Source organism: Entelurus aequoreus, linkage group LG04, assembly GCF_033978785.1.
Source record: "Entelurus aequoreus isolate RoL-2023_Sb linkage group LG04, RoL_Eaeq_v1.1, whole genome shotgun sequence".
NCBI lineage: Eukaryota > Metazoa > Chordata > Actinopteri > Syngnathiformes > Syngnathidae > Entelurus > Entelurus aequoreus.
This window is the reverse complement of record NC_084734.1, coordinates 26,934,240-26,957,167: the sequence shown is the minus strand read 5'-3', so window position 1 is coordinate 26,957,167 and position 22,928 is coordinate 26,934,240. Positions and strand designations below refer to the sequence as shown.

At 41.2% G+C, this 22,928-nt stretch overlaps 1 protein-coding gene across 3 annotated transcripts in view; it reads left to right on the top strand.

Annotated features, from left to right (window-relative positions):
• Positions 1–22,273, top strand: part of LOC133648408 (syntaxin-binding protein 6-like) — a 45,260-nt gene extending 22,987 nt beyond the window's left edge. For 2 of the 3 annotated variants that reach the window (XM_062044466.1, XM_062044463.1), the window contains 2 exons: positions 5,043–5,200; positions 20,789–22,273. In XM_062044466.1, coding sequence (XP_061900450.1) covers positions 5,043–5,200; positions 20,789–20,812 — 182 coding nt within the window. In that variant the 3' untranslated portion in view covers positions 20,813–22,273. The remainder of the gene's footprint in view (positions 1–5,042; positions 5,201–20,788) is intronic. The other variant, XM_062044465.1, reaches the window with a different exon arrangement.
• Positions 22,274–22,928: the final 655 nt, after the last annotated feature.

Genomic DNA, 22,928 nt, shown 5'->3' with positions numbered 1-22,928 from the left:
CATCAGTGTGTGAATGTGTGTGTGAATGGGTGAATGTGGAAATACTGTCAAAGCGCTTTGAGTACCTTGAAGGTAGAAAAGCGCTATACAAGTATAACCCATTTATCATTTATTTACATGTTGTGAGACCATCAAACATGCCTTTTAACACCATCATCTGATACATGTTGCGAGACCATTAAACATGACTTTTAACGCCATCACCTGGTACATGTTGTGAGACCATCAAACATGACTTTTAACGCCATCACCTGGTAAAAGTTGCGAGACCATCAAACATGACTTTTAACGCCATCACCTGGTACATGTTGCAAGACCATCAAACATGACTTTTAACGCCATCACCTGGTACAGTTTGCGAGACCTTCAAACATGACTTTTAACGCCATCACCTGGTACATGTTGCGAGACCATCAAACATGACTTTTAACGCCACCACCTGGTACATGTTGCGAGACCATCAAACATGACTTTTAACGCCATCACCTGGTACATGTTGCGTGACCATCAAACATGACTTTTAACGCCATCACCTGGTACATGTTGCGAGACCATCAAACATGACTTTTAACGCCATCACCTGTTAAAAGTTGCGAGACCATCAAACATGACTTTTAACACCATCACCTGGTACAAGTTGCGAGACCATCAAACATGACTTTTAACGCCATCACCTGGTACAAATTGCGAGACCATCAAATGATAAATAATAAATGGGTTATACTTGTATAGCGCTTTTCTACCTTCAAGGTACTCAAAGCGCTTTGACACTATTTCCACATTCACCCATTCACACACACATTCACACACTGATGGAGGGAGCTGCCATGCAAGGCGCTACCAGCACCCATCAGGGGCAAGGGTGAAGTGCTGGTAGGACACAACGGACGTGACTAGGATGGTAGAAGGTGGGGATTGAACCCCAGTAACCAGCAACCCTCCGATTGCTGGCACGGCCACTCTACCAACTATCAAACATGACTTTTAACGTCATCACCTGTTTGTTTTTTTAAAGAATGCTAAAAACAGACATATTTTAAACACAAAACTTTGTTTCTGTTTGGTATGGGTGACCAGGCCTATTTTCATATCAAAATTTCAGCTTTTTACACTTTTTTTTCTTAATTTTTGTTTACAGTTTTTTTTAACTTTAGGTCAGAACAACAATGAATGAATCGATTAATGTTGAATTGTACTTTTTGTTCCCAACACGTCGATCGTGTTTGCTCAGGTCATTTTTTTGTTGTTCATTTTTGTGTTTTGTGTATTGTCCATTGTCTGTCGGTGCTGCACCTCTCTGCGGCTCAAAGGCATCTTTGTGCTGCTCGGCGGTCACATGAGTCGAGACTTTGTTGATTTGGGAGAGGTCGAGCAGCACAAGACAGTACACAGGCTGGTGTTTAGGGCGCTGAAAATGAGAGGGAGCGTGGCGCACCATGGAACCCACTGACAGGCAGTGTCATTAGTGGGAGAGGTGCCAGGCTGCCACAGCAAGTCCCAGTTTAGTTGCAGTTCAAAGGTCAGCAGAGAGCCAAGCAGACTCAAGCTACATATTTTGCGCTGAAAGTGTGTACAAAATTGTAGAGCAAAGCAGTGGTACTTCAACTTACGTGTATTTTTAGATACTTTCGGCTCTTTGGTATGCTTTAAGTCAGACCTGGGCAAATTAAGCTTTTCAATCTGGCCCGCCGGACATTCCCAAATATTTTTTTTAGATCTTTAAGATGGAAACTGTAGCTGCCATTATGATGTGCAGTGATGTTTTCAAATGACCGTAATTCTTGAACTATTCAAAGTATTTCAATGGTTGGAATCTGCGCTTTTGCATGATATACTAGTTACTATGGTCATCTAATTAGTTACTGTGGTGATCTAATTAGTTACTATGGTAAGCTAAGTCAGAGCAGCGCAGACCAGGCACCAAGTAGTGTGGGTGTTTCCAGAGCGGCCAGCCTGAAATGTGGGTGTCAGGGACAAACGCGGAAGGAGATTTTTACAAGAAAGTTCTAAAGCTTAGTGATATATCAGATACATCAGATTGTAGGTGGTTTTTTTTTTACCCTTCGCATTCATATTTCGCTGTTTTTGTTGCGTTTCGCTTGATTGTAAAATATGTCGATCGAGAGGGGGTGTGATGTTCATATGTTGTCAATAGTCAGTGTTTTATCGTTCATAGTTAATATTGTAAATCCCACATTCTTTATTTTCATGTACATTCTGGGTGTCTCATTCAGTAAAAAAACTTACAATTCCATGCCGTTTTTTAAGGCGGTCTGTCATAACGTTTTTAGCACTCAACCAGACATTATTGTGAGGTTTTGTGTTAGTGTTCCTAAAAATCTGATATACCGGCACCCAGAAACATTTTTTTCTCAAAATTTGGCCCCCCTAGTCAAAATAATTGAAAAGTAGAAAGCATATATTTGAGTTATAAGCTTCCCCGCCGCTAATGTCAGAATTAACCCTGTAAGATCTGTCGCTAGCATTAGCTTATAGCTAGAGATCGACATAACTTTGTTTTTCCAACCATGGGAACGGCAAAAGTGAGTGTGAAGGACAGTTCTAAGAAGAAGTGGATGATATTATTTGAAATAAAGAAATACATCATCAAGAACATGACCTTGGTGAAGCAGTCGTAACACAGCACTGTTAGTGTGCACCATACTGAAGAAGGATGAGTCGATAACACCCAGCCAAGGACATTAAATAATATATAAATGGCAGACTTTTAGCTATGAAAACATAAAAAAGCAATGATGAAGCTTCCAGGAGAAAGAGCATGGGCCTGATTACTCTTCTGATGTCTTCTCAGACCACTGTCCTTAAATACCTTTTACAGGAAGACCCCCACTCTTTGTAACTCCAGCCTTGGATCTGGCCAGTCTGGACAAAGCCAAGTTTTTTGCTTGGCCAGTCAACCTATTTCCTGTGATCGGTTTGAGTCGGATGACCTCCTATCCTCTACTCCTACTTGTGAGGGCTTCCTACCAGATGTTGTTAATGGGTTTACACATCCTCCTAAAATCCAAACCTGCATTCTTTGAGCATTCCAATTGTCACAGGGGCAAGAGCCACCACTCTCTAGAGAGCTTGTGATGGACATGTGCACTTTTGAAGCTATCTAAGGGCATATTTCCTTAGTAGAATAATCCTCTAAAGGATTCTGTGACCAAATACATATGCTAGCTCACAATCATATAAGAAAATGGTACACTGTATAATTCACCACACCACTCCACAATTAATTGATCCAGCCCCATCTAAAAGGAAGGGCTGCCATATAAACCACGCACTGGGAAAAACAACACAAGTCCCAAAAACTTTCACGGAGGGTTTATAGTAGGTTTATTATTAGTTGGTGTCGAAAAAATCTATTAACATCCAAATCCCAATTCTCATTTATTCTGATACGTAAATTAAGTCATAATTTTCAAAAACAATTTTAAAAAAAATACTGTATATATATATATATATATATATATATATATATATATATATATATATATATATATATATATATATATATATATATATATATATATATATATATATATATATATATATATATTAGGGATGTCCGATAATGGCTTTTTTGGCGATATCCGATATTCCCATATTGTCCAACTCTTTAATTACAGATACCGATATCAACCGATTACCGATATATACAGTCGTGGAATTAACACATTATTATGCCTAATTTGGACAACCGGGTATGGTGAAGATAAGGTCCTTTTTTAAAATATTAATAAAATAAAATAAGATAAATTAAAAACATTTTCTTGAATAAAAAAAGAAAGTAAAACAATATAAAAAACAGTTACATAGAAACTAGTAATTAATGAAAATTAGTCAAATTAAACTGTTAAAGGTTAGTACTATTAGTGGACCAGCAGCACGCACAATAATGTGTGTATTCCTTGCAGACTGTATTGATCTATATTGATATATAATGTATAAAACCAGAATATTAATAACAGAAAGAAACAACCCTTTTGTGTGAATGAGTGTGAATGAGTGTAAATGGGGGAGGGAGGTTTTTTGGGTTGGTGCACTAATTGTAAGCGTATCTTGTGTTTTTTTATGTTGATTTAATACAAAAAAGATTTTAAAAACGATTACCGATAATAAAAATTAAAAAAAAAAAAAAAAAAAAAATATATATATATATATATTGTTGAATTTTTTTTAAATAATCCATTTAAAAACACTTTTTAGGTCATCTTTACAGTGTATATGTACTGCATGTATGTTAACAGCCCAAGAGGAACTAGGCAGCACCCACATTTGGTAATAGTTTTTTGCAATATGTAACAAATTATTACAAAATGCATCGTTTATCACATAATGCATTCAAGACTACAAAATATGGCGTTAATCCATAATGAGGTGAACCTGTATTAATTACCCTTGTTTACATTCAGCATTATTATTACCGTAATTTCCGGACTATAAGCCGCTACTTTTTCCCCTCGTTCTGGTCCCTGCGGCTTATACAAGGGTGCGGCTTATTTACGGCCTGTTCTTCTCCGACACCGACGAAGAGGATTTTCGGTGGTTTTTAGTACGCAGGAGGAAGACGATGACACAATGATTAAAGACTGACTTTTCATATACCGGTAGGCTGGTTATTTTGATAACGTACAGGCGAGCACTTTGTATTACTTTGCACCGTTGTATTATTTGTACTCTGCACGAATGCTGTTCGCCATGTCAAAGATGTGAAAGTTTGATTGAATGATTGAAAGATTTATTGTTAATAAATGGGACGCTTTGCGTTCCCAAACAGTCATCTCTGTCCCGACAATCCCCTCCGTGGTAGCAGGAACCCCTATATACTACGGTAATTACACATCAAAACCCTGCGGCTTATAGTCGGGTGCGGCTTATATATGGAGCAATCTGTATTTTCCCCTAAATTTAGCTGGTGCGGCTTATAGTCAGGTGCGGCTTATAGTCCGGAAATTACGATAGATAAGGCATTGTTACATGTCTGTATCTGCACAGTCATTCAGATGATATATTTTGTGTGTATCAAACAGGTCAGACTGAAGAGCGGGCGACAAGGAGCCCTATGGGTAATATAGTCCATCGGATGAACGTGGCTGTGGGCGAGCGCGGGGACAGACTGACTACAGCTGAAGACAAGACTCTGGGGCTGGTGCACGCTGCCCATCAGCTTGCAGACAATGCTCACAAGGTAAATACTGTATCTCATAAAGTACATTTAGGACTAGACTATTCAACTACATAATAAAGAGTCCAAGGTCTCAGGGGCCTGACATCAAGCTTCTTTAGAAAGTGCCTTCTTATTTCTGCCCTCGCTACTCATTTCCAGCGTGTGCAGCTAGACAGATAGTTAACAGCGTGAAGAAACAGAAGCAAAGTTTTGTCGATGATTGATGTTCCTTCTTTTGAATATTTTTTCTTCCTCAGTTGTATTTCCTTTATGTGTCTTCCATTATTTGGGTTTGTAAGACTGAAAATACAAACATTACAAAAGTATAGCATATATTGTGTATTTTACATAAATAAAATAGAAGGTTTAGTGTTCATACACACAGCAAACATTGTGTGATGTGGTTAAACACAGTTAAACCTAAGGTGTAGCTGTATCACCCTCTGCTGTTCAAATTAAGCGCTACATGTATTCAACCAGTTTTGATCGCATTCAACAACAATACGACCACCAATACAAGAGACATCAAAGCCAGCAATTTACATACATTCATACTTTGTTGGTCGAGTCGCCAGAAGAAAGCCATCACTCCAAATTACTTTGTTCCAGAAGTTTTGAGGCTTGTCTCTGTGCTGTTTGGCGTAATGTAAGCGGTATCTTTGTGACATTTGCGCAGAAATGGCTTTCTTCTGGCGACTCGACCATGCAGCCCATTTTTCTTCAAGTGCCTCCTTATTGTGCATCTTGAAACAGCAACACCACAATTTTTCAGATAGTCCTGTATTTCAGCTGAAGTTGTTTGTGGATTTTTCTTTGCATCTCGAACAATTTTCCTGGCAGTTGTGGCTGAAATCTTTGCTGGTCTACCTGAATCCCTCATTTTCCACTTCTTAGTCAGCGTTTGAACACTGCTGATTGGCATTCCCAATTCCTTAGATATCTTTTTATACCCCTTTCCTGTTTTATGCAGTTCAATTACCTTTTCTCGTAGATCCTTTGACAATTATTTTGCATTCCCCATAACTCAGAATCCAGAAACATCTGTGCAGCACTGGATGAAAGATGTCTGTCAAGCCCAGAAACTCACTGACCTTTTATACACACACATTAATTACAAACAAACAGGTCACAGGTGAGGATTGGAACCTTGATTAGCCATTCAAACCTGTTTGTGTCAACTTTTGTGCATGTTATCAGATCAAAGTCACTGGGGTGTGTAAACTTTTGTTCAGGGTCATTTGGGTACTTTCTTTTGTCATTTTGATTTAAAAAGAGTAAACACAGTTGTTTGCCAATAAATAGCTTCACACAACCATTAAGCATGAGTGGAAGAAAGGTTTTTGTGTTATCATTCATATTCTCTGAAGAATGGCCAAGAAACCATAAATTCTCCCAGGGTATGTAAACTTATGAGCACAACTGTATTAGTGGTTCCCAAATGTGCATCAACATCTTACTGTGAATGATGTATCAGTTGTTAAAAGCATTTCATTCATTACAAAAAAAATAAAGGAATGTACGTCTTTGCCACATTTTCAAACATGGCTTTTGTAATGTTACGAGTGTAGTTTACTGTACACTATACCAGACCGGGAAGAGAGCAGGGCACAAAGTGGAATGGCCATTAAGAGGAATTTTGTTTCAACCTGACACTGTTTGGAAGCAACAATTACTTGTAAAATGTCAATTGATAAATGACAGGATGCTTTATATGAAATTTAGTAATCAACCCAGTCACCTAGTTGGCAATAAATAGTCTTAGACTTCTTTTTATTGTCATTCAAATTTGAACTTTATTGTACAGATAAGAACAAAATTTCATTGTATTAGCTCGTTGTAGTGCAGGATAAAAGAGCAATAATGTGCAGAATGTTTGCATTTACGAAGGAAGGTGTTGATATAAATAGATTAATGTACAGATAAATATATTGTACTTTTGCATATGCATCCACATATGTTATATTGTCTTTATAGTCCAGCGAGTTAATCCGTTTTGGGGGGGAATTGAGGGGATTATTATGATGTTTGCTTTGTTGTTATTCTTTTAATTTTGTACTAAAAATAAATCAATAATTTATAATGTATAACCAGAGGTGGGTAGAGTAGCCAGAAATTGCACTCAGGTAAGAGTACTGTTACTTTAGAGATTTATTACTCAAGTAAAAGTAAGGAGTAGTCACCCAAATATTTACTTGAGTAAAAGTAAAAAGTATGTTGTGAAAAAACTACTCAAGTGCTGAGTAACTGATGAGTAACCTGTTCGTTTAATGATGACGGCAACAAATAATGCACAAAAACAAAAATAGCAATGAGCAAATTCAGAGCCAGGAATATCTATTAAGCAACTAAAACAATAACATATATTAAATAATAATACATTAACATGAAAAAATTAAGGCAAATTGAGCCACAATAACTTAACAGCACCATAGGCTCACTAGGCAGAGATTACAAAGGAAAATAACAAGTTCGCCTTTACGCAAACCATAAACTGATAGGTGTGGGCTGCACCAGTGGGAACACACTGTACACTTCTGGTTGGTGTTTGTATGCATGCGTGTGTGTGTGTGTGTGTGTGAGTGTGTGAGTGTGTCTCTGTCTGTCTGTCTATGAGGCTGCAGTGTGTTAATAAATGTCCCCACACGATGTACATTTGACAGTGATTCATAGCAGGGAAGCTAACATCAGCCTACGGTGACAGCCAAAATATCTACTAACGTTACTTACGTCAAATTTGACGTTGAGTTCATGTAAGCTTAAGCTTGTTAATCATGTGACTGCCTGCCTCTGTTTGATTGGTGAAACGGAGTCAAACGTCACCAGTGACTGTATTTGATTGGTGAAACGCAGGCATGCGATAGATCCTTCAAACTGCGCCAATTGTGTCCCCCACTCTTCTGAAATCCAAATTTTGGCCCCGTATATTTATATTATAGTTTTTAATTCAGTCACACAATTTGCATACCCGGTGAACACACTTTTCACAAAAGTTTTGAGGTGTGTAGCCTAATTTGACCTTCTTTAAACTTTTGAATGTGCTCCAGTTCACTACTTTTTACACAATTTTATGTTTTACAACAACGAAGTGAACATTAAACTTGACAAAGGTGTTCAGACCATGAATGGGTCAATAACTGTGGTGCTTCAACGATAATTAATATTCAAACAACCTTTTCATCATGAGAACAACGGATCAACAGTAGCACGTCATGAGGCTTCAAACAGGATGTTGTCAGAGGAAAGGTGCCACCCAGTTTAGTTTTCTTCAGCAGCGTGTGACGCACACACACGCACACACACACACACACACACACACACACACACACACACACACACACACACACACACACACACACACACACACACACACACACACACACACACACACACACACACACGTTCTTGTATTTTCTACCTTCTTGAGACCGTTGAAAAATGCCTACCTTTTTAGGACCACCCTTTCTAGATGTATAAACATGTGTATTTACAACATTATTAATATATACATACTATGCAAATATAAAAAAGGTAAGCTTTTATATTTAAAAAAAAAAAAATTGTCAACGTTTTTTAATTTTCATTATTTACTTAAAGTTATTACAGTATGTCTCTATATACATATAGAATAGAATAGAATAGAATATATATTTATTGTCATTGTACATTGTACAACGAAATTGTATGCAAAATTAATTTAGTGCAAATTCATAATAACACATACAAACATAAGAACATAGACAAATGGATAAAAATACATAAAATACATAAAAATACCAAGCTCACAGCTCACATGCACAGTCATTATTGTCTTGTGTTCAGCGACACTATTGCTCTCGGGTAAAAAGTGTTCTTAAATCGGTTTGTCCGGCATTTTATTGTCCTGTATCTCCAGCCGGAGGGCAGCAGTTCAAAAAGTTTATGTCCAGGGTGAGATTGATTGATTGATTGATTGATTGAGACTTTTATTAGTAGGTTGCACAGTGAAGTACATATTCCGTACAATTGACCACTAAATGGTAACACCCGAATAAGTTTTTCAACTTGTTTAAGTCGGGGTCCACTTAAATTGATTCATGATACAGATATATACTACCATATATACTATAATCATAATACAGTCATCACACAAGATAATCACATTGAATTATTTACATTATTTACAATCAGGAGTGTGTGTGTGTGTGGGGGGGGGGGGGGGGGGGTAGAATATGGACAGCAAGTAGTGGACATAGAGAGAGAGAGAGAGAGAGAGAGAGAGAGATCGAGAGAGAGAGAGAGAGAGAGAGAGAGAGAGAGAGAGAGAGAGAGAGATCAGAAGGCATAAGAAAAAGTATCTGCATTTGATTGTTTACATTTGATTATTAGCAATCCGGGTAGGGTGTTGGTTTAGGGTTGTAGCTGCCTGGAGGTGAACTTTTATTGCGGTTTTGAAGGAGGATAGAGATGCCCTTTCTTTTACACCTGTTGGGAGCGCATTCCACATTGATGTGGCATAGAAAGAGAATGAGTTAAGACCTTTGTTAGTTCGGAATTTGGGTTTAACGTGGTTAGTGGAGCTCCCCTTGGTGTTGTGGTTATGGCGGTCATTTACGTTAAGGAAGTAGTTTGACATGTACTTCGGTATCAGGGAGGTGTAGCGGATTTTATAGACGATAGGCTCAATGCAAGTTGTTTAACTCTGTCCTCCACCTTGAGCCAGCCCACTTTAGAGAAGTGGGTAGGAGTGAGGTGGGATCTGGGGTGGAGGTCTAGAAGTAACCTGACTAGCTTGTTCTGAGATGTTTGGAGTTTAGATTTGAGGGTTTTGGAGGTGCTAGGGTACCAGGAGGTGCATGCGTAATCGAAAAAGGGTTGAACGAGAGTTCCCGCCAGAATCCTCAAGGTGCTTTTGTTGACCAGAGAGGAGATTCTGTAGAGAAATCTCGCTCGTTGGTTAACCTTTCTGACTACCTTGGTTGCCATTTTATCACAGGAAAGGTTAGCCTCTAGAATGGAACCTAGGCAGGTGACCTCATCTTTCCTGGTGATAACAATGTCACCCACTTTTATGGTGAAGTCATTGACTTTCTTAAGGTTGATGTGGGACCCAAACAGGATGGATTCTGTTTTACCCAAGTGTATGGATAGCTTGTTGTCAGCGAGCCAGGTGCAAGTTCTACAGAGCTCAGCACTGAGGATTTTCTCCACCTGTGACTTGTCCTTGCCGGACACCAGCAGGGCAGAGTCATCCGCAAACAAAAACAATTCACAGTCGCATGCAGATAAAATGTCGTTTATGTATATTAGGAACAGTAAAGGTCCCAATATACTGCCTTGGGGGACTCCACAGCTCACCGAGAGGGGGGGGGGGGGGGGACACGGTGCCGTTCACCTCTACCACCTGCTCCCTCCCCTCCAAGTAAGGTTGCATCCAGCTCCATGAGTTTTTGTTAAATCCGATTGCTCTGAGCTTATCCAACAGTATAGCATGGTTAACGGTGTCAAAGGCCTTCTGAAGGTCCAGCATGACCATGCCGCAGTATTTGCCCGCGTCCACCTCATGTTTGATGTGGTCGGTCAGATAGAGAAGGCATGTGTCAGTGGAGTGGTTAATTCTGAAGCCGGAATGGAATTTATACATGAGTTTATTAGTAGCAAGGTAACTATCGACCTGTTCATAAACTATTTTCTCCATTACTTCCGAAATGGAACTGAGAATAGAAACAGGTCGGTAGTTGCCAGGTTCCAATTTGCTTCCTTTTTTAAAGAGGGGAGTTACTCTTGCAATCTTAAAATCTTTTGGTACTTGGCCTTGTGTAATTGATAGGTTTATTATGTGCGTGATGATCGGGGCAATGATGGAAGCAGAGTCCCTGAGGAATCTGGAGGGAATATTATCAAGGCCGGTGGCCTTGTTAGGGTGGAGCGCGCTCAATTTTTTAAACACCTCATCAGCTGTGACCATTTCTAATTTGAAATCATCGTTGGATACTCCTAGCTTTCTGTAGAAGGCTTTAATGTGTTCTACACCAAAGCGACCAGAGTGGTGGGACAGCTTGTTGACAAGAGTTGCGGCTATGCTGGTGAAAAATATGTTAAGTCGGCTAGCTACCTCCATTTTGTCTGTAATGAGGGAGTCACCCTTCTTGATACTGATGTTGGTGAGTCTTGTTTTAAGTTTCTGGCTGCAACCAGGAAGCTGGTTGTTGAGAATTTTCCAGAGCTCACGTGGCTTATTTGTGTTTTCCTCTATTTTGTCGTTAATGTAATTTTTTTTTAAGGATTTAGTCAGGTTGGTTGACTTATTTCTTTATTTATTGCATTGCTTTTTGAGAGTTGAAAGGAGTAATTTGAGGTTGATATTATTGGGTTGTTTATCTACTTCTGTTTTACATTTTTGGTATTCAGAGTATTTTCTGTCTCTGTCTTTTATGGCAGCTAATAGGTCCGGATTCATTCATGGTTCCGAGCGGGCTTTGATCCTGACTGTTTTCACGGGAGCCATGTCATTTAGTATCTTTAGGAACGCCGTTTTGAAGCGATCCCAAGCAACATCGACCAGGTTGCTCGCGAGCACAGGGGACCAGTCTCACTCATCTAATTTTAAATTGAAATTGTCATTGGAGTATTTTTTGAGGGATCTGGATTGGGCTGTTATGTGGCCATTGGCTTTGGGTTTAGCTATTTTGCGGGTGCAGAAGGTTAGATAGTGGTCGCTAAGACCACAGATCATGACCCCACTATTTTTTATTTTAGGCCGGTCTGAAGTGAGAATGAGATCTATGGTTGATTGGGTGGAATCACACACCCTTGTAGGTAGCACTATTAGCTGGGAAAGACCGTGCAGATTACAAAACTTGCTGAAGGATCTGAAGACAGGCTCATCTTTGCGTTGGATATCTGTGTTCAGATCCCCAGTTATAATTTTCTCCACGTTGTCTGTTCCTGCCAAGCATTCTTCCAAAGCCCCATAGAAATCACTCTGATTAGGGGGTCTATAAACAGTCCCTATTAGTACCGGCTTAGCGTTTTTAAATTTGATTTCCGCCCACACAGATTCCAGGTCATAGTGGTTAAGATCAGTGCGAGTTATGTATTTAATATCTTGGTGAATATACATACAAACGCCCCCACCGTGTTTATTCCTATCCTTTCTGATAACCGAAAAGTTTTCTATTTCTATCTCTGAGTCAGAAATACTTTGATCAAATTTGGTTTCAGAGAAACACAAGATTTTTACCTTCGTGTTGAGGAACATTTCTCTGATTTGGTCGAGTTTGGCTCCAGAGAGGCTGTTCACATTAAAGTGGATGATGTGTAGTCCACTGGAACCAAAAAGAGCATCAGAGTCCGCTGTGTTCTGGTACTGACCAGAAAAGTTGTTGGTTATTATTGCTGTTGAAGTTTGAGAGCAGAAGGGAGAGAGAGGAGAGAGAGAGAGAGAGAGGCATATTGATCTTCCTCCAGGTGAAGGGGGAGGGAGGGGGAGGGGCGGAGTTGGAGAGGGGGAGAGGGGGAGGCCAGGTAGGGTTGGTGGGGGTGGGGTTGGATTTCCTTTTGGCGGGCTTTTTTGAAGACAAAGAGAACAACGAAAACAACAAAAATGTTTGTGTAAAGGCGCCTCTAAATCCAGTGTATGCCGCGTCCTCGACCGTCAGGGACCGGGGAGAGGCCGCATGGACCCCCGCCATCTCGTGCTGTTCCCCGCCATCACTGATGTCTGGGTCGCCGTCCACAGCTGCCGCCGCGTCGTTCACCGCCGCTGAGTCGTTGCCTTCTCCGATGACTGGGTCGTCCATGACCGCCGCCGCCGAGCCTCCGACCGTGTCGATGAACGGGGCGAAATCCTCCGCCGAGCCACCGATCGCTGGAGCACAGGTGAGCTTGAGCTGAGATGAGCCGGTAGCCGAGTTAGCTTCGATGGCGATGCTAGCAGTAGCATTGCTAGTCTTCGCTAGTCGGGACAACATTAACCGTGTTGTTACAGGTCCAGGGTTGAGTTCTGTGTCTCCTGATAGTAGAAGTAGTAGTAGTATTATTGACTTTCTGTCTATCCTTCCAGTCAGGGGCATGTTCCCTTTGCATCGATGGGCAGTCAAGCACAATGCTAACGCGTTAGCTCCAAAGCCAAGGTGCTTCGCCGATGTATTGTCGTGGAGATAAAAGTCGCTGTGAATGTCCATTTCGCGTTCTTGACTCTCATTTTCAAAAGGTGAAGTATCCGAGGAGGTTTAAAATATAAAAGTAGAAAAAGGAGGAAGTGTGGGATAATCAGAGCAGTTGTTTGAATTCCCGATCGGGAGCGAAAGAGAGTGCGACCGCTTATCTCGGCGTCCTGCGTCGACATGGGTCCCTTGTGATGTTTTGGGCCTTTTTGAGGCACCTGGCACTGTACAGTTCATCTAGGGAGGGGAGAGAGCAGCCAGTGATCTTCATGGCACTTTTTATGAAACTCTGAATTGCATTTCTCTCTGCCGCTGTGCAGCTGGCATACCATACTCACATGCAGTATGTCAGCACACTCTCTGTTGAGCAGCGATAGAAGGACACAAGCAGTTTTTGTGACAGTTGGTTCTTTTTGAGGAGTCTCAGAAAGTAAAGTCTCTGCTGTGCCTTTTTGAAGGTCACTGAGGTGTTCATACTCCACGACAGGTCTTCCTCGATCTGGATCCCCAGGAACCTGAAGTTAGAGACCCTTTCCACATAGTCCCCGTTGATGCACAGTGGTTGGATGTTTATTGTTTTTTTCTTCCGGAAATCCATGATCAGCTCCTTCGTCTTAGTGGTGTTAAGGACCAGGTTGTTTTCCCTGCACCACCCAGTCAGGCGCTCCACTTCATTTCTGTAGGCAGACTCATCCCTCCCAGAAATGAGTCCCAAAGTCGTCTGCAAATTTAATAGTGGTATTGCTGGCATTACATTATATATATATATATATATATATATATATATATATATATATATATATATATATATATATATATATATATATATATATATATATATATATATATATATATATATATATATATATATATATATATATATATATGTATTTTTATATATACGTTTATTTTTAATTAGTTTTGGCCAAATGGGGTGCATTTCAATTTCTTATACACACTTGTTATTACATATGTTGGCCAGAGGGGGAGCACTTCCAATTTTCACACACACTTGTTATTACATATGTTGACCAGAGGGGGAGCACTTTTAAAAACGACACACAGTCATCTTGAAAACTCCCTCCTTTTTGGGACCACCCTAATTTTGATAGATTTCACCACCAGGGGTGCAAATGAGACATTCTCTATTAGATGCAATGGTTTTCTGTATCGGGACCATGATTTATGTTTTAACTTGTTTACTGGTCCTCATATGGAAGGTACTTTTCCCTATTGTTGTCTCAAGAAGGGTAGGAATACAAGAACACACACACACACTGGAACATACCATATACTTATATACTAATACTGTACATGCCATTTTAACGATGATTTTTAAATGTTGATCTATGATCTTGAAATTACAGTCCATGATTTTTCTTGTAATTCTATGATTTTGAATTCCCTGAGACTTGCTGGCAATTTGGCAATGTGTAGCATTAGAAATGAATACTGTAGCGGTGCTGGTTAGAATACTTCTGCATTCCACTCACACCTGGCCGCGCATACTAATTAGGATTCCGCCACTTGACACATATTTGTCTGTTTTTACTCTCAGGGCATTTATTTTACAAGTCGTTTCGTCCCTCATCAGGTCACGCTCACAGACAATCTAAGTCTATGGGTATTTCAATTTTGAAAAATAGTTAAAAAAGCGAGCTTGGATATTGTTAAATTTGCCGAACGTCCATTCGGAAGCTTTTATAAACCACTTTTGTCAAATCTGTGCTGGACTCGCCTGAGCATAACTCAGTACCTGCAGGATTTGTGTGTGATTGTAGCGGTCTATAATGGCTCAAATCGACAGCTTTTTTCAAAAAGTTGCGATGTTTTCAGACCATCCATCCATCCATCCATCCGTCCATTTTCTACCGTTTGTCCCTTTCTGGGTCACGGGGGGTTCTGGAGCCTATCTCAGCTGCATTCGGGCAGAAGGCGGGGTACAACCTGGACAAGTCGCCACCTCATCACAGGGCCAACACAGATTGACAGACAACATTCACACTCACATTCACACACTAGGGCCAATTTAGTGTTGCCAATCAACCTATCCCCAGGTGCATGTCTTTGGAGGTGGGAGGAAGCCGGAGTACCCGGAGGGAACCCACGCAGTCACGGGGAGAACATGCAAACTCCCCAAAGAAAGATCCCGAGCCCGGGATTGAACTCAGGACCTTCGAATTGTGAGGCACATGCACCAACCCCTGTCCCACTGTGCTGCCCATGCTTTGAGACTTGTTTTTTTAATCAAATCTAGCAACTTTAATGAGAGCCAATAGTTACTTTCCTTTCTGAGGAGTTGGCAACACTGGAAGATAAAGAGAGATTAGAAGAGATTGGGGACAGCGAGGACAGAGATCTAGAAGAGATACAAATTGAGAACGCAGATGCAGAGGATGACACAGAAGAGCCAGCAGAGAAAACCGTTAAGATGATTTAAATTTCTAATTTCTGGTTAATTAAGACGAGTATCAAGAGGCCACAGTGCAGGGAGAGCTGCTGAAGGTGAGGACATTAGTCTTAAGTACAAACCCCAAAACCAGTGAAGTTGGCACGTTGTATAAATGGTAAATAAAAGCAGAATACAATAATTTGCAAATCCTTTTCAACCTATAGTATATTCAATCGAATAGACTGCAAAGACAAGATACTTAACGTTCAAACTGGAAAACTTTATTTTTTGCAAATATTAGCTCATTTGGAATTTGATGCCTGCAACATGTTTCAAAAAAGCTGGCACAAGGGGCAAAAAAGACTGAGAAAGTTGAGGAATGCTCATCAAACACTTATTTGGAACATCCCACAGGTGAACAGGCTAATTGGGAACAGGTGGGTGCCATGATTGGGTATAAAAGCAGCTTCCATGAAATGCTCAGTCATTCACAAACAAGAATGGGACGAGGGTCACCACTTTGTGAACAAATGCGTGAGCAAATTGTCGAACAGTTTAAGAACAACATTTCTCAATGAGCTATTGCAAGGAATTTAGGGATTTCACCATCTATGGTCCGTAATATCATCAAAAGGTTCGGAGAATCTGAAGAAATCACTGCACGTAAGCGATGATATTACTGACCTTCGATCCCTCAGGCGGTACTGCATCAAAAAACGACATCAGTGTGGAAAGGATTTACCCCAACAAGAAACCCTGGATGACCAGCCAAGTCCGCACACTCCTCAGGGCCCGCGACGCAGCCTTCAGGTCAGGGGACAGGGCACTGTACAGTGCGGCTAGAGCCGACCTGAAGAGAGGGATTAAAAAAGCAAAGGCGGACCACAGGAGGTGCATAGAGTCCCATCTGTCCAGCAATAACTCACGGGAGGTGTGGCGGGGAATTCATGACATCACGAACTACAGAGGCTGCAATGTGACAACTGCGGATCAGAGTGCAACACTGGCAGAGGAGCTTAACTGTTTCTTTGCCCGTTTCGATACCCCCCAGCGACACTCATCTGCTCCAGCCCTGCCCCCGCCCCCACCGGTCTCCGGCACCACTCCACTCACTGTACAGGAGCACAGTGTCAGACGAGTGCTCCTGGCTGTGAACCCCAGGAAGGCTGCCGGACCAGACGGAGTACCTGGAAAGGTGCTCAGGGCGTGCGCCCACCAGCTCGCTCCCCCCCTCACCAGGATGTTCAACCTCTCCCTGGCTCAAGCAGTCATCCCATCCTGCCTGAAGTCATCTACAATAATCCCGGTGCCGAAGAAGTCTCCCATCACCAGCCTGAATGATTACCGACCAGTGGCCCTCACTCCGGTAATCATGAAGTGCTTCGAGAGACTGGTTCTCCAGCACATCAAGGACCATATCCCTTCAGACCTTGACCCCCACCAGTTCGCATACCGGGCGAACAGATCCACAGAGGACGCCATCACTGTTGCTCTCCACTCTGCTCTGAACCACCTGGAGCAGCAGCAGATCTACGTCCGGATGCTCTCTGTGGATTATAGTTCTGCCTTCAATACAATATTCCCGGACAGACTCTGCAATAAACTGGACACTCTTGGCCTCCCCCCTCTCACAAACGCCTGGATAAGGGACTTCCTAACGGACCGACCCCAGAATGTGAGACTTAGCCCCCACCTCTCATCCACCCGCACGCTGAGCATCGGTTCCCCACAGGACTGTGTGCTGAGCCCCCTCCTCTACTGCCTCTACACCCATGACTGCAGTCCAGCCCACAGTGACAACCTTATCGTCAAGTTTGCTGACGATACCACAGTGGTCGGGCTCATCTCCAGGGGTGACGAGGCTGCCTACAGGGAGGAGGTCCTGAAGCTGACGGCCTGGTCTTCGGAGAACAACCTCGCTCTCAACACCAGCAAGACCAGAGAGATCATCGTCGACTTCAGGAGGAGCAGCACCGACCCTGCCCCCCTCTACATCAACGGCGAGCGTGTGGAGGGGGTCCACACCTTCAGGTACCTTGGAGTCCACATCTCTAATGACTTTTCTTGGACAGTCAACACCACAGCAATCATCAAGAAGGCTCAGTAGCGGCTACACTTCCTGAGAGTCCTCGGGAAGTACAACCTGAAGCCTGACCTGCTGCTGATCTTCTACCGCTCGTCCATCGAGAGCCTGCTGACCTACTGTATTACAGTATGGTACGGCAGCTGCACTGCAGCAGACAGGGAGAGGCTGCAAAGAGTGGTCAAGACGGCTCAAAAGATCATCGGCCGCCCTCTCCCCTCTCTGATGGACATCTACACCTCCCGCTGCCTCAACAGAGCCAGTGCCATCATCAAGGACAGCACCCACCCTGGCTCTGACCTGTTCCACCTGCTGCCCTCTGGGAAGCGCTACAGGTGCATTAAAACCAAGACGAACAGGCTAAAACACAGCTTCTTCCCCAGGGCCATAACCACCCTGAACCGACTTCCCCATTGACCTTCATAACTGCCTTCTCTTCGGTGCAATAACCCATTCCACCAACCACCCTGTTTCATGTAGATATTCATGTACATATTTATTTCACCTTCTGTATAGAGTGTACACTTGTTTTATCGCACTGTATGGAATGGCCTCAATCTCGTTACCCTGCGTAATGACAATAAAGCTGATTCTGATTCTGATTCTGATATCACCACATGGGCTCAGGAACACTTCAGAAAACCACTTTCAGTAACTCCAGTTTGTCGCTACATTTGTAAGTGCAAGTTAAAACTCTACTATGCAAAGCAAAAGCCATTTATCAACAACACCCATAAACGGCACTGGCTTTGCTTGGCCCAAGCTCATCTAAGATGGACTGATGCAAGGTGGAATAGTGTTCTGTGGTCTGACTAGTTCACATTTCAATTTTTTTGGGGAAAGTGTGGAAGTCGTGTCCTCCGGACCAAAGAGAAAAATAACCATCCTGACTGTTATAGGCGCAAAGTTGAAAAGCCAGTATCTGTGACGGTATGGGGGTGTATTAGTGCCCAAGGCATGGGTAACTTACACATCTGTGAAGGCTGAATGCTGAAAGGTATACAGGTTTTGAAGCAAAATATGTTGCCATCCAAGCAACGTTATCATGACGCCCCTGCTTATTTCAGCAAGACAATGCCAAGCCACGTGTTACAACAGCGTGGCTTCATAGTAAAAGACTGTGGGTACTTAAGCTGTACATCAAGCAAGAATGGGAAATAATTCCCCCTAAAAAGCTTCAAAAATTGGTCTCCTCCGTTCCCAAACGTTTACTGAGTGTTGTTAAAAGGAAAGGCCATGTAACACAGTGGTAAAAATGCCCCTGTGCCAACTTTTTGCAATGTGTTGCTGCTATTAGTTATTATTTGCAAACAATTATTAAGTTTCTCAGTTCGAACATTAAATATCTTGTCTTTGCAGTCTATTCCATTGAGGCAAAATCGGTGTTAAAAAAGGCCAAACACATCATGCCACTAAAGTCTAACTTGTCATTTTCTAAAACTTGGCAGCCCTGCAGTTAGCATGCGTCAAAAAAGTGCCAAAATATGATTCTGAGGTTCGAACCTGCATCATTTGCCAGCATTTCTGTTGATAAAAGAATGAGAGCTTATCATCACAGTTCAACACCTCTGTCATGTAAATGCTGCGTCTTTGCTCGGTCAGCATTGCAAATAACAATATGTTTCTATAATTGTCTTACCCTGAACAAGAATAAATATATAAATACCTGTAAACAAGGAAGTGAATATTTATATACTGTTAGCCGTGACCCGACCTCGGATAAGCATAAGAATGGATAGCCAGAAGGTTTAGGATTAAGACAGGATTCGGAAGTAGGTTTGAGTTATGTGGGTGGACGACAAGTGTGCCGTTGGAGCAATACAATGTTGATGTATTGTTACACAAACGCAGACACATTTTGATAAGACAGTTGATGTGCACGTTTGAGCGACGCTCAGAGACAAATTCAATTGGCGAAAATTAGAGATGTCCAGTAATGGCTTTTTTGCCGATATCCAATATTCCGATATTGTCCAACTCTTAATTACCGATACCGATATCAACCGATACCGATATATACAGTTGTGGAATTAACACATTATTATGCCTAATTTTGTTGTGATGCCCCGCTGGATGCATTAAACAATGCAACAAGGTTTTCCAAAATAAGAGAACAACTTCAACTCAAGTTATGGAAAAAAGTGCCAACATGGCACTGCCATATTTATTATTGAAGTCACAAAGTGCATTATTTTTTTTTAACATGCCTCAAAACAGCAGCTTGGAATTTGGGACGTGCTCTCCCTGAGAGAGCATTAGGAGGTTGGGATGGGCGGGGTTGAGGTGGGGTACGGGGTAGCGGGGGGTGTATATTGTAGCGTCCCGGAAGAGTTAGTGCTGCAAGGGGTTCTGGGTATTTGTTCTGTTGTGTTTATGTTGCTTTACGGTGCGGATGTTCTCCCGAAATGTATTTGTCATTCTTGTTTGGTGTGGGTTCACAGTGTGGCGCATATTTGTAACAGTGTTAAAGTTGTTTAAAAGGCCACCCTCAGTGTGACATGTATGGCTGTTGATCAAGTATGCATTGCATTCACTTGTGAGTGTGTCAAAAGCCGTAGATATTATGTGATTGGGCCGGCACGCGGAACGCAAAGGCAGTGCCTTCAAGGTTCATTGGCACTCTGTACTTCTTCCTACGTCCACAGCGGCGTTTTAAAAACATATACATTTTACTTTTTTAAAACCGATACCGATAATTTTGAAACCGATACCGATAATTTCCGATATTACATTTTAAAGCATTTATCGGCGAATAATAACGGCAGTCCGATATTATCGGACATCCCTAGCAAAAATCATGCGGATTGGCCAAAATATGCAGGGATTCGCAGGAATTTGCAGGAATTGGTTGAATTTACGTGAAATGGCAAATTCCTGGGGGGACTGAGAAATGCTGAATTCAATAAGGCTAATGTTGTGTTAATTTGTTGAGTACTTAATAATGTACTTTTGAATATTTCACTGTAATCAGCGTTGTTTTGTCTTTACAGAGAGCATTAAAATCCACGAAGTAGAAACGTACAAGAGAGTAAGCGGGTGATGTCACTGCATGCTCCAAACTGCTCCCTCAATGAATATTTCTAGAAGAGGATCACCTGTCATGGATTTCTTCTCCTGGGCGGTGAAACGTTAACCTTTGATGGTCCCTTGATGCACACAAACCCTCTTTTCATAGGATTTGCACAATACTGTACATGAAAATACACACATGTACATGGTGATGAAGTCTATTTGATTTGTTCAACCGAAGCACTTTTGCATTAATTTAATCTAATAATTGTGTTGTTGTTGTCGTGTTGTACGGTGTCCACGTTGTGTCTTTATCCATGTCCTCGTCATGCTCACCAAAGTGTCCAACATTGTCCGTCTATGTCATTTATGTCTACAGTAAGACTGAAGATGCGCCAGGTATACGTCGCTTAGATACCATTTACAATTTTTACACTAAGGGGGTAAACATATCAAAAGTATTATTCAGTAATACTAATGATTTTAAACAACATCATTTACTACCGTGCACAATTCAACATTTCCGAAAAGGAGTAGAAAGAGGGAGCGTTAATTTAATCCTCACCCCCTTCTCCGCTTTTTACTAGTACTGTGACTGTGACTAAATAGATATTAGTACCAGTGTAGTATCTTCCATTTATATTTCAAGTTTTTTTGAGTCATCTTTGATTTTCTTGGCAGGAAGTGTTTCAGTTGTTTTGAAGTGAATTAATTGACTCATATTATGTTTTGCATATGGTGAATGTTTCTATTCATCTTGGAGAAAGTAAACCACCAAGTTTAATTAAACAGTGGTATTTCGGTTTGAGCACATAATAAAACAAGGCCCCTTAGTTTGACATTCGCAGGTGAATTGGATTACTTCTCATAGGAAAAGAGGCCCTAATTGGGACTTCGGAATGCAAAAGTGATAGCCCTATCCTTGAGAAGAGACTACCTGTCTAGCTCAACGCCAACATTTAAGTTATGACTTAAAGCAGTTGTTTTCCAGACACTTACACACGAACATCTCCTTTTAAGGTCAGGATGTCTTAGCACCCACACACAGAGACAGAAAGAAGGAATATAAAACTGATGGTTTGGCTTCTCCAAGTTAGTCATTTTCTTGACCTGACCTCGTCCAAGAACTGCAGTCCTGTATAATGACGCTCGCTTGTAATAAAGCAACTTTTGGTTCAGTAAAGTGTCTCCGACGTCTCTTTTGATCCAGCCACACTGGCGTGTCATCCTTCTGTCCGGACGAGGATGACAAGACCAGAAATACACATCAGTTTCATTTAGACAACATGAAAAACCCAAAGCATTTGTAATAAATGTGTGAAATACCTTGTTTTGTTGCAAATAAACCAATAAAGTCGGGTTGCATCATTCAAAGTGTGTTTCAAGTTGAAGTACATCACTATGACTGTGTATGCATGTTAAATAACATCTTGCATTGCTGCTACTCCTGCTTTGAATAAACAATATTCTTACTGGACTTTTTCTTCTTACGTGTTGTGGATTATTTTTTTGAGCCACTGGATGGCACTCAAACAAAAATGTTTACGTGGCAACAATCTTTTTGTTCATTCCAGGGGTGTGGAACTCGTTTTCATGGGGGGCCACATCACAGTTATGACTGCCCTCAGAACCACTTGTAACAGTGAATAATATATACATTTTAAAATGCTTCATTACACAATTATTTATTGTTATATATTTTTACGTACACTGTAAGAAAAGCATGTAGATTTTAGAGTAAAGTTTAGCTGCCGAAATTTTACCACAAAATGTGCCATGTTTTTTACAATCTACTGTAACTGTAAATGGGAAAACAGTACCACTGTTTTACTGTAAAATCTACAGTCGTTGTTTTTACGGTGTATATGGGAAAAACATAATTACACATTTTTTTGTCTCGTGTTTTTACAGTAAAATTCTGGCAACTGAGCTACCAGTTTTCTTTTACCGAAAAATAATTTTTACATTGTACAATTTGCCAGATAAGTTGCTTCAAAATCATGAGTCAAGCAGATATTTACGTACTTATTTTGATGTTTGGAATGTGTGATGATACAATGTGTGTTGCAATATTAGATTACGTTTAAAATAAATGAAATTGCATACAGTACATGTATTTTT